Source organism: Dermacentor andersoni, chromosome 6 (genome assembly GCF_023375885.2).
Source record: "Dermacentor andersoni chromosome 6, qqDerAnde1_hic_scaffold, whole genome shotgun sequence".
NCBI classification, from domain to species: Eukaryota; Metazoa; Arthropoda; class Arachnida; order Ixodida; family Ixodidae; genus Dermacentor; species Dermacentor andersoni.
Window position 1 is genome coordinate 26,732,605 of NC_092819.1, and position 12,578 is coordinate 26,745,182.

Below are 12,578 nucleotides of genomic sequence, written 5' to 3' on the forward strand. Positions count from 1 at the left end.
AGCAAGCAAGCAAGCAAGCAAGCAAGCAAGCAAGCAAGCAAGCAAGCAAGCAAGCAAGCAAGCAAGCAAGCAAGCAAGCAAGCAAGCAAGCAAGCAAGCAAGCAAGCAAGCAAGCAAGCAAGCAAGCAAGCAAGCAAGCAAGCAAGCAAGCAAGCAAGCAAGCAAGCAAGCAAGCAAGCAAGCAAGCAAGCAAGCAAGCAAGCAAGCAAGCAAGCAAGCAAGCAAGCAAGCAAGCAAGCAAGCAAGCAAGCAAGCAAGCAAGCAAGCAAGCAAGCAAGCAAGCAAGCAAGCAAGCAAGCAAGCAAGCAAGCAAGCAAGCAAGCAAGCAAGCAAGCAAGCAAGCAAGCAAGCAAGCAAGCAAGCAAGCAAGCAAGCAAGCAAGCAAGCAAGCAAGCAAGCAAGCAAGCAAGCAAGCAAGCAAGCAAGCAAGCAAGCAAGCAAGCAAGCAAGCAAGCAAGCAAGCAAGCAAGCAAGCAAGCAAGCAAGCAAGCAAGCAAGCAAGCAAGCAAGCAAGCAAGCAAGCAAGCAAGCAAGCAAGCAAGCAAGCAAGCAAGCAAGCAAGCAAGCAAGCAAGCAAGCAAGCAAGCAAGCAAGCAAGCAAGCAAGCAAGCAAGCAAGCAAGCAAGCAAGCAAGCAAGCAAGCAAGCAAGCAAGCAAGCAAGCAAGCAAGCAAGCAAGCAAGCAAGCAAGCAAGCAAGCAAGCAAGCAAGCAAGCAAGCAAGCAAGCAAGCAAGCAAGCAAGCAAGCAAGCAAGCAAGCAAGCAAGCAAGCAAGCAAGCAAGCAAGCAAGCAAGCAAGCAAGCAAGCAAGCAAGCAAGCAAGCAAGCAAGCAAGCAAGCAAGCAAGCAAGCAAGCAAGCAAGCAAGCAAGCAAGCAAGCAAGCAAGCAAGCAAGCAAGCAAGCAAGCAAGCAAGCAAGCAAGCAAGCAAGCAAGCAAGCAAGCAAGCAAGCAAGCAAGCAAGCAAGCAAGCAAGCAAGCAAGCAAGCAAGCAAGCAAGCAAGCAAGCAAGCAAGCAAGCAAGCAAGCAAGCAAGCAAGCAAGCAAGCAAGCAAGCAAGCAAGCAAGCAAGCAAGCAAGCAAGCAAGCAAGCAAGCAAGCAAGCAAGCAAGCAAGCAAGCAAGCAAGCAAGCAAGCAAGCAAGCAAGCAAGCAAGCAAGCAAGCAAGCAAGCAAGCAAGCAAGCAAGCAAGCAAGCAAGCAAGCAAGCAAGCAAGCAAGCAAGCAAGCAAGCAAGCAAGCAAGCAAGCAAGCAAGCAAGCAAGCAAGCAAGCAAGCAAGCAAGCAAGCAAGCAAGCAAGCAAGCAAGCAAGCAAGCAAGCAAGCAAGCAAGCAAGCAAGCAAGCAAGCAAGCAAGCAAGCAAGCAAGCAAGCAAGCAAGCAAGCAAGCAAGCAAGCAAGCAAGCAAGCAAGCAAGCAAGCAAGCAAGCAAGCAAGCAAGCAAGCAAGCAAGCAAGCAAGCAAGCAAGCAAGCAAGCAAGCAAGCAAGCAAGCAAGCAAGCAAGCAAGCAAGCAAGCAAGCAAGCAAGCAAGCAAGCAAGCAAGCAAGCAAGCAAGCAAGCAAGCAAGCAAGCAAGCAAGCAAGCAAGCAAGCAAGCAAGCAAGCAAGCAAGCAAGCAAGCAAGCAAGCAAGCAAGCAAGCAAGCAAGCAAGCAAGCAAGCAAGCAAGCAAGCAAGCAAGCAAGCAAGCAAGCAAGCAAGCAAGCAAGCAAGCAAGCAAGCAAGCAAGCAAGCAAGCAAGCAAGCAAGCAAGCAAGCAAGCAAGCAAGCAAGCAAGCAAGCAAGCAAGCAAGCAAGCAAGCAAGCAAGCAAGCAAGCAAGCAAGCAAGCAAGCAAGCAAGCAAGCAAGCAAGCAAGCAAGCAAGCAAGCAAGCAAGCAAGCAAGCAAGCAAGCAAGCAAGCAAGCAAGCAAGCAAGCAAGCAAGCAAGCAAGCAAGCAAGCAAGCAAGCAAGCAAGCAAGCAAGCAAGCAAGCAAGCAAGCAAGCAAGCAAGCAAGCAAGCAAGCAAGCAAGCAAGCAAGCAAGCAAGCAAGCAAGCAAGCAAGCAAGCAAGCAAGCAAGCAAGCAAGCAAGCAAGCAAGCAAGCAAGCAAGCAAGCAAGCAAGCAAGCAAGCAAGCAAGCAAGCAAGCAAGCAAGCAAGCAAGCAAGCAAGCAAGCAAGCAAGCAAGCAAGCAAGCAAGCAAGCAAGCAAGCAAGCAAGCAAGCAAGCAAGCAAGCAAGCAAGCAAGCAAGCAAGCAAGCAAGCAAGCAAGCAAGCAAGCAAGCAAGCAAGCAAGCAAGCAAGCAAGCAAGCAAGCAAGCAAGCAAGCAAGCAGCAGTTTCATTTAGAAAGGGAGCGCGGGCAAAGGGGTAAGAGAGCGATGGGTGGCTCCTTTAGTGCATGTCTCCACTGGCCTCGGCCGCTCGCTGGACTTACTAAGTGTTACTTATGACGCATGCAGCTCGCAAGATGTCAACCGTTTCGAGACCCCCAAGATTGCCGAAGTTACGATCACTTTTTTGCATAAACAGTGGTACTCAAACATTTCTGGACCAATACATTTAAAGTCCCCAGTGTGTTTTGCCGTCCTTTAAGTCATACGCCCGCTTTTTAAGTTCTTCACACACGTAGCGCATTTGGTAGATATACTCTAGCATATTATGTTCCTGACATGCTCTTTCCTAGGAAACTACTTGTGAATGTATACGCGATGCTCGCGAAAACCTAAAGAAATTATATGTGTAATTATATGGGCCTAATGGTTTCCCCTCTGAGTCATCATAAATCGTGCCTTTAGTTTCTGCCTGTTTTTCTACCTTGTATTTTTTCGTCCACAAAAAGGTTTCAATGTAACTCTTCTTTTATTTTTTTCTAAAGTAGTCCGTTTTGGTGGCCCACTACTGCTGCACAAGCTTAGGCGAATCCGCTATCTGTAATTGCACTAGCAAGATGTGTTAATAATATATATTATTATTATTATTATTACTATTATTGGGCGGCACTTCTACGTCAAATTGTGAACTCCTCGAAAATGTGTCAAAAAAGTTCATATCCATATTAAATATCGATTCTGTCAGAAGCCTTCCATCTCCTTACTAGCACAGACACTCACGTTACCTATCCTCACCTGTAGACGCTACAAATCGGAGGTTCTTTACAAATTACTACATGGAAAAATCTGGTGTTCGCACTTGCTTTCTAATGCGCGCTTTTACATTCTGCAGCAAAGCACAAGGAAACAGCGCGCTTTTCATCCTTACAATTTTTGGTACCCTTTACGTAGAGTGCAGGCGACATATAACACAGATTCAGAGTGCCTGGATATCTTCATGCCTAATTTTAATATTTTCCTGAAAGAAGCTGTAATCTATTGTGTGTTCCGTCATTCTCTAATCCTTTTCGGTATGTCCACTTTTGGTTTGTATTTCCCTTCGTGTACACATTTATTGATGCGCTAAAACCTGTATTCGCGAAATTCTTATATTTTGGTGTGTGCTCACGCGTGTGTGTGTGTGGGGGGGGGGGGGGGGGTGCACTGTTTTTCTTCTGCATTGTTTTTCCGAGTGCGCCAGCACCTAACCCCTCGAGGTTGTTCCTGGGCCTTCGATAAACACCTTTTATTTATTTATTTATTTATTTATTTATTTATTTATTTATTTATTTATTGAAACTGGCAATTAAGAGGCAAGCTCTTACTTCCTTCAACGGCGCTTATGGATAGATTGAATTAGTCTTATCGCCTTAGAGAAAACCATATAGCATCCTTCAAGGTACGTTGGAACTTACCATCGAAATACCGGCGCCCCGACAGGGAATTGAACTTCCGACCTGCCTACCACTCAGCAACAGAATTGCCTCATTCAGCCATTATAACAGGTTCTCCTAGTAACTACTGTGAAGCCCGTGTTTCAACCTTTCCGTGCAATTAAAGGATAACATAGAAACGCATGTTGGTATTTTCTATGTTGTTTATTGGCATTATAAAACACATTTAGCTTTCTTTGTTCTTTGAGCATTTCTGTGGGTAGTGTAGCGGATGTGATGCTGAGGTTGTTAACTGTGGACAGGAGAATGTATTGCGGAGAGGAAGTGTGCTGCAAAGGAGGAGCGTATGTAGAGACATGGCAAATGATCAGTGACGGAGTTACGCGCCACATGCGAATCTACATTAGGCGTAGACTAGAAGTTCGAGAGTGACGACAGGCCACCTTAAATGAAATGAATATGACTGTACAGTGTTATCTAAGAGCCGACAGATATAGACATAACGATATCTTTGGCGGTAATCAAGGTTGGAACATGTTCCCCGGTGTTGTTAGGCCATGGTAAATGAAGAAATGTGAAGCCACTATTGACAGGTGCTGACTTCGTTTTTATGTGGAATATGTGTTTTGTAATGTTTGTTCCTTGGTCATTCGAGGCATAGCCATTTATAGGGTGGAATTATGATCAAAATAAATAAATGCAGCCCTAGCTTACGCAACAGCAACCAGGAACCGTGACGGAGATAGCAAAACGCTCGGTTGGCTCGTGGGAGACATCAACCACGGAGGTAGTTGTCGCTGAGAACTGGCGGCCCAGGTTGATATACATCATATGGGACTAAGAAATCAGCGGGTAAGCCTACTTGCACTGCGCGATTGTCACCGTTCTCAGTGGGGATGGACACCTGATTCCCTTCTTGCAGACATATGGCATCGGGCGGCTGCGTTATGACCTATGTATCCACAAGTGGGTGCCGTGGCGTAAAGCAAAAGGTCCGTTCGGAAGCCACATGACTGTTTGAGGAAATATATAGTCCTCCTACTCCGCAAAAAAAGCTACAGAGATGACAGTGCTGGTGTGGTGGAATATCGACACTAGCGAAGGGATTAATATCGAAATAACTTTTGTTGTTCGTACAATCTTGTCACCCGAGGTTACGCATGAGAACTCGCACACTATGCGTCCAACAAGGGTATCCAGTGACGATAGAAGGAACTTTCACGATAAAAAGATCTTCGAGATTGCGGACCCTTTGGCATGGCGATCACAACTCACTCCGAGTATGTGCCGTCTGCACGAAACGGTGTTAATGATGGGCAATGCTGATTTATTGAAGACCTCTTCAAAACGTGGCGGTGAAACAGTCATCTATCCATCTTGATTAAATCAGGTAAGCGATATGTTTCTTCTACCATTCTTGTATACATATTAAACTAATTTTTCTTCCTCAAATCTTCCCTAACTACCATATACCGATACCTGTGTATCTGTCGCAACGCATTCTATCTCCTGTAAATATGCAACTGCAGTCCAAAGCGTGCAGGTATCAACGCTACGCATTAGAGCATCTCACATTGCAAGACAAATGGCACGAGACGGTGTTAATGATGGTGATGATGAAGCAAGGAGATCAAGCCCTACACATTGATCTGGTTTCCAGCCCACATGGGACAGATCGAGGGTGCCCCGCCAAACCTCAATGAGTCGGCACACGGAGCTGCGCGAGGGATCATCAACCGCGTCGCTAGAGGTCAGCGTGACGCTGGGGGTACTGACAATGGGAACTCTCCTTCCTCGTACACGGAAAATACTAAGTACTTTTACTTAGCTCGGATGATCTACCCCTCCCACATTGAAAACTCAATAGACCCCAGGCTTTACACTAAGGCTTCTACAGACGGGAACATACCCAAACCCATTACTTCTTCACCAGATGTACCCTGAAATTCATGCAACAAATGCATGTGCACTATGCAATGACTTAGCGAACTTACCTCACATGCACTGGCGATGTCCCGCGTTAGGCGGCGATGAAAGCAACACTTTTTCACGCTGGGATGCGGTCCTACGCAGCCTCAACCTCGAAAACAGTTATGGACTGTCCAACGGGCCCGCGACGCGGCGGAGAGCCTCGGCCTCTCCTTCACGACGTGGACCCGCTGCGCGCTAGTGTGCGCCCTAAAGGACCCTAATAAAGTTTTTCATCCATCCATGCATCCACATATGTGTTGCGCATGGCCGCAGTACTGTGCAGAACTCGGATCGCATGGCCAACGCCTTTATGACGGGAGAGCCGACGCCGCGCTCTGGAGACGATGACAGCGATGGTATCATGCGCCGCTATCTCATATGGAAATATTTTCTAAAATTACCACCCTATGCGTCGACTGCAAATGCATACTCGGTGCACCAACTGACCCAACGAAGGCCGTGGTGTCACATCTCATGAGGGAGCTGCACTTGTCGGCAGCCTACGTAGAGGAACGTCAAGGGCGCGGGATTGCCGCGAATGGGGATAGTGTGAGTAAGCTTACTCAGGCCGCCAGTAGTGGATGCATTTAAACCAAGGTTGAAAGTAGCATCTATTAAGCGAAGGAAAAAACTAAAATGATTGTAAACTTCATAATTCGTGGTGCACATGCGTACAGAATGTTGAAGAGCAGGGTTTCGTCGACACGATGGCGGCTGCCATGCTTGATTACAGCCTACCGTCACAAACGACGTTTTCACGAAAAGTCGTCCCAGACCTGTACGAGGTAAAGCAACATGAAATAAAAAGCGGATTGCGCGCGATGTTTCCGGATGACGAAGAGTGCTATGCCATCATGGCTGGTGCGTGGACGTCGAAGGCGAACGACGGCTACGTTTGCGCAACCTGTCACGTGATGAACCGAGAGATCGCAAAACACGTGCGTGGCTTGCACGGAAATGGCCAACTGGCCCACTGTAGAAAATTTGGCCCAACTTACGCACAGCGTGCTTAGTGAGTGCAATCGCCCAGCACTGGGAGCCTTGCCGATCTACGTAGTAGCCAAGAACGCGAGAACTTGCGGCAAGGCGCGTGGGGGCCCTTTGCAACTTGCAGTGCCTGGGTCACGCACTCCAGATCTGCGTTAGCGGCATACAGAAAAACGTGGCCGCATTTTTCGAGCTCTGCACGAAAGTGAGGGCCAATGTCAGCCGCTACAAAAGAAGCGCTGAGGCACGTGTACGGCTAAGTGAGGAAATACGAATTAAAAAACGCAACTCGATCCACTTTGTTTTACGAGATTAGCTAGACATTTATTGTTCAAGAAACCTCAGCAAAAATTTAGATTGTGACCTGTACATGGGTGTCAGTTTGTGGGAAACAAATCCACAAAATTGGCTTAGACTGGACAAAAGCAGCTTTATTCTGTACGGTAGGATAGAAATTGCTAATCTGAAATACAATGTAGTATACTGTAGCAGGGCCTTGCCAGCCCTCGTCTCTTGCACCGTCGAGATTTCGCGGACGAACTGCTCGCAGCCTTCCTTGCCTTGAGCCGCCATCCTCCGCGGCTCGGCTACGCGTGACTGCGGGGGTAGCGCCGCCATTTCCCGCCGGTCTTCGTGCTCACGCTGGCGGCAGAGTAGCCATTCTTTGATCTTCGGTGGCCCTTGTTTAGGCCCCTCTTCCTTTTTCGGCTGCTTTCTGTAACGGTTGCGCACTTTTCGCGGTGGTTGCCTTTGGGCTGGCGCCCAACGGGACCACAGACGTGTGAGTGGCACGATGTTTTTGCGGCGCTTTCCTCGCTTGACAAGTCAGTGCTGCTGCCAGACCACGAGTGACTACGACACTTCGGAGTCTTGGCATCGGCAGGGATCGAAGGGGAAGCTCGCATCGCTTCTTTCGTCTCAACCTATATTTGTTTGGCGGGAGCCCCATGTATGGCCGACGAGACATTCCCATCGTTGTCGGGGGGTGGTGCCTGGGAGGCTTTTCTCGTCTCCGTGGAAGCCCCAGCAGCGAAGACATTCGCCATGGCCAGCTAGGTCAGCCTCGCCCTCATTTTCAGTCAGGACGGGCCCTTACAGGTACCACCATTTCCCGTTTGACACAGTGCGCTTCTTGCTAAAGACCAGTCTCGTTGTCGGCGGCAGACGACTGGTGCTCATTTGGTCGGTCTAGTGTTGGGTGGGGACACTTGTACGTCGGCAAGCTAGTCTTCACTCTTCTTCATGCATGTTATGCTCGGCGCTGTGCCGTGGCCTCGAGCCCCCAGGCGCACTCGTTGCCGACTTCACCTGCTATTGTCGCATGGCTTTGTGGAGGCCAGCCGTGAGGTGGTCCTCGAGTACGCGCTTCAAGACGAGCCGTGAAAAACGTGAGAAAAGGTGATGGCCCGGGATGGATGTCATAGCTGCACTGGCCGGTCGATCTGTCTCACCATTTCGACGTGCCTGAATCTAATCCTTATTTATTTTGAATATTCTGTCACTGATATCGTCGACCTATCAAACTTTTAGTTTTTCCTTTTGTCCAACATGGTCTGTTACCAATTTCAGAAGTCTTTCTCTCCCATAGGTCAGCTTCGCTTAGATTCAACCATGAAGGCGATGTTCTTCCAATTTACAGATTTATTAGAGACACGAAATTACTATAACTTATGAAGTTTTTTAAAAAATGACATACTGACTGACTTTATTGGACATGGTCAACGGTTAACAGCGTCACTGAGAATGACCACTGCGATATTGAATAAAATCTCGGTCACGTCTTCAGCGATGAACATTATTGCTGTTTCGGTCCAATATGGTATGCCCTTCATGGCCCACCGATTTAGCGTCGAGAAGGCGCCTGCCGCTTACGACGCGTTCGGGGTAGCGATGGTGGTACCTTGCGGCGGGGGATCCCGCCCTGATCCCATAAATCTCGAAGCCCAGGGCTCGCAAAAGCCGATACGCTTGTCGAAGGGCCAACCGTCCAACGTCTGCAAATAAAGTTAAAATCAGAGTTAGATCCACCGGTGTATACTGCACAGATATTTTGTATCAGCTTGCAAATAAAAAGTCTGGACCAAGGATCAAAAATGCCTAACTCACGCTCCCACATTTATTAGCAAAGACTTGATTACATCATTGTCTTTGATGCGTGTAAAGGAAAAAAGTACCGATTCCAGTCGGAACATCAGGAAGAGTTAAAGCCGTAGGTAGCGCAATATAACGCGCAGAAAATATGGCAGAAGCTAATAGTGTGAGCTGCGCAGTGAAACAAAACTACACCCTTTGGGTCGTATCTTGCCACTCAACAATGATCGTGATCTGTCTTCTCTGCATTTCCTTTCTTGAAAGCTGCGAGCCCGGTACTTCTGAGTAAGGAACAGCATGCGCGTTATCAGCATGACAGAACATTCTCCAAAGGAATGTGGCGAGCGCAGCGTTTTCAAGAAAGGAAACACAAGCAAGACAGATGGCGATGATCGTTGTGTGGGAAATATAAATCCCAAAGGGCGTACATTTGCTTAAGAGTGCATGACATGACCGTACACTCATTCGCAGAAGTTTCGCATTACCGTGGGACAGAAATTACGCTTTATAACTTTTCCTCGTTGGATGACGTTTGTTTTTGGTGGCTTCGGGCTTCGTTGTCTTCGACAACCGCTTTAAGCTCGGGGTACGAATCGCCCGAGTGACAACTCTAGAACCTGCCCTAACTGGCCAGAGGCGCTGTAGCGTAAACCTATTATATCCGGTCCTACTTCTTTTCAGCCGTTAGCTGTCCGCAATTTGTCAAAAGTTGTCGCGCCATGCCCACTTCGCCTGTCTGTCACGAGGTGTTATAAAAGCTACCAAACGCTTAGATCTTATACGATCTGTGCACAATGTTGATGCATTATTAGGAGAAAAAAAGGAAAAAGTTATTTCCATTATCAAGCAATTCATGCTGTCAGCCCTCCACTATTAGTTAAAAAATTTTCGGATTCTGCTACTTCCCCTGGCGGTCACGCGACATATCAAAACTGAGAATGCTCACTACACCCAAGTGACGTGTATGCACTAAACTACCATCATTATGCCATAACCATAACTTTCCTCGCTCCAAAAGGAATAGGTAGCTGCACACCGATCGCTCGGGCACTGGGTATTCGGAGCAACCGGCGTAATTTTTTTCTCTGCTTTTGCAGCCTACCGTTGTGGTTGCCTTTCAGAACCTATACAACATCACTCTAACGATATTGCTCAGTTGAGCATTCGTTTTAGCGCCGATTCTAACTTTCGGTTACACAATACCAGAGTTTCCGACGAGCCACCTCAACTAAACGAAGGGAAGCCCACCTATCCAGGGCGAAGACCCAAAACACTTCTGCACGACCCCCCCACCCCCCCCCCACCCCTCCTGTCCTCCTGTCAGCCAATTTCATGACAATAAACATGTCGGGAAAGCAAGGTTATTCGCCTTGAGATCAACCACAAGTGACCTCCTTCCCATGGCCAAAAAGAGAGCTTCAGTGGGTCTTTCAAAAGAACAATGTGGGTCACTGCCCGATGCTTACGTCGGCGGTTAAACGTAAGTTGGATGTCAGGAGCTTGGAACACCATCAGAATGGAATTGTATTCTTCAGTTAAGGGACCCCAGATCCTGTATATGCACCAGTGGACACACACCACCTTCAGAGTCATCACCTTGTAACTCGAGATACCAGGCACGACACCAGTCAGGCAGGCCGCCAAACTGAAGGCTAATGTTCTAGAAGACTACACCCGTTGGATAACGGATGACACTTGTGCTAACATGCTGCTGCACTGCTTGCATCACCTGTTAATAGCACGGGTAAGTTTGATTCTCACTTGTTCATTTTACACCACATGGGTGGCTGTATAAGGCCATATTTAAAAGAATGTAAACATATGGTGTGTCAACGCACTGTGGCGGGAACATGTGTACTGTGGTTAAAATCAACAATGCGAGAGATCTCGCTATCCACTGCGCTAACTGCGGGTACAATCCGGGTCCACCAGACTCTGAGGTTTTGAGCCGATAGTGAAACCATCCAGCAGGTGAAATCCTTGACACCTTCACAATGATGCTGAAAGGCCTGTTGTGTGTTAGGTCCCCTTCACTCGTCCTCATGTATAAGGAATACAAATACCTACCTAAATAATCATTATATGTATGTTAGTTCTCACCTTCAGACGCATGTGCGACTGGAACAGTAACCCCTACTCCCGTTTTGTTTCCCTCCCCTTTTCCCCTCGCATTTGAAGCATGTCAAAGAGCCCGGCTCACTCTATTTTATAAAATTTACTTTCACAACAATCATCTCCGCAATCACTTCATTAACTCCCCTCCTTTCATTTCATCATGAATTGACCACCTCCAAAAAGTTGATGTTCCTCGTTGTAGAACTGTAACCTATTCACATGCATTTTTACCTAAAACCACCTCCGTATGGAATCAGCTGCCAGAAGCAGCTACAGCTATCACGGGCACATTTATTGGTTTTTTGAATAACATGCTTAACATTGCTTAATCATTTGTATTGAATTTGTTCTATCTTTAGCTTAATGTCGATTCAGTTTTAGATGTTCAATTTAATCCGCTTTATCTTAGTTGCGCCTGTTTCATTTCATTTCTTATTAAGCTGATGATTATTCGTGCTTGTTATTGTATCAACTGTTTTTCCAATTTGGGTCTGTAATATGCCCCTCCCCTCTGTTATTTGCGAACCCTGAGGGTAACATATATATATATATATATATATATTTGTGCACGCAAAAGGAAGCACTCGTAGGCAGTCAGCGCTCGTCCTGTGTTCTTCCTTCTGTTCGCAATTTTAGCCCTCTTTATCTACCATGGATGCAAACCAAGCAGTTCGCCTTCAGACCCTTTCTTTATTCAAATTACTTCTCTCGAAGTAGGTTTAGTTCGCTTGTGTGTGTGCTCACACCTCTTATCTTACTTCATACATTCTCCCAAATTGCACCTGCGGCAGCATGCCAAGCCTGTCGCTAATCTAACCATTCTGGTTATGGCCAAGACATTTTCTTTCTCACTGTCTCGAGCCCCTTTAGATGTAATAATCATCTACTCTGAAAAATATTGCTCCTCACGTTTCTCATCGCATTACTAAAATTCTCTACTAAAAGAATGGATGGATGGATGGATGGATGGATGGATGGATGGATGGATGGATGGATGGATGGACGGACGGACGGACGGACGGACGGACGGACGGACGGACGGACGGACGGACGAACGGACGGACGGACGGATGGATGGATGGATGTTATGGGTTCCCCTTTGTGTTCCCCTTCCCCTTTGGTTGCTTGAGCCGCCAAACTCTTGCTATTAAACTGCTTAATGTCCTACCGAAGTTAAGAAAGAAAAGAAAAAAAAAACAATTAACTCCCACAACCAAATTTTCTGAGCTTCTATTGCGAATTTTGCTTTTGTACGTCTCCGTTTTTTGCCGTTTCCCATCTTCCTCCAACCTTTCGATCGCGTGTTACTGATCTCTATTGCGGACATGTCTACTTTTCCCCTGCTCTCGCCATAGAATTTCTCACTATAACGCCTAGAGAGAAATCTGGCGCCAGCGTCTATGGGAGTTTCCTAAGGGGGCCGTGCCGTCATGGAAAATACGGTATATGTGTCTGCGAGGCTTGTGTTGGCTGGTGTTGTAAGAGGCTTCGTCTAAAACGTGCATATGCCTACACAAATAACGCGTTCTTAAAGTGAAATCTTCACAAATGTTTCCATTCACGCATATTACATCTTCTAGTGACGTTTACTCACCTACAATGCATAACCAAGCGAAGAAAAGCAAGAACAAACGACAAACCGTTCCAAAGTGAGCGAGAATCTTGTCGTCT

At 47.1% G+C, this 12,578-nt stretch overlaps 1 protein-coding gene across 10 annotated transcripts in view; it reads right to left on the reverse strand.

The window, feature by feature from the left end:
• Positions 1-12,578, reverse strand: part of LOC129382271 (uncharacterized) — a 182,942-nt gene that overhangs the window by 104,873 nt on the left and 65,491 nt on the right. For 3 of the 10 annotated variants that reach the window (XM_055065987.1, XM_055065985.1, XM_055065984.1), the window contains one exon: positions 7,112-8,695. The exons of 4 other annotated variants lie outside the window; for them this stretch is intronic. In XM_055065987.1, coding sequence (XP_054921962.1) covers positions 8,484-8,695 — 212 coding nt within the window. In that variant the 3' untranslated portion in view covers positions 7,112-8,483. Of the gene's footprint in view, positions 1-7,111; positions 8,696-12,578 lie in introns of those variants that run through there. 3 more of the 10 variants (XM_055065988.2, XM_055065990.1, XR_008610371.1) reach the window with 3 other exon arrangements.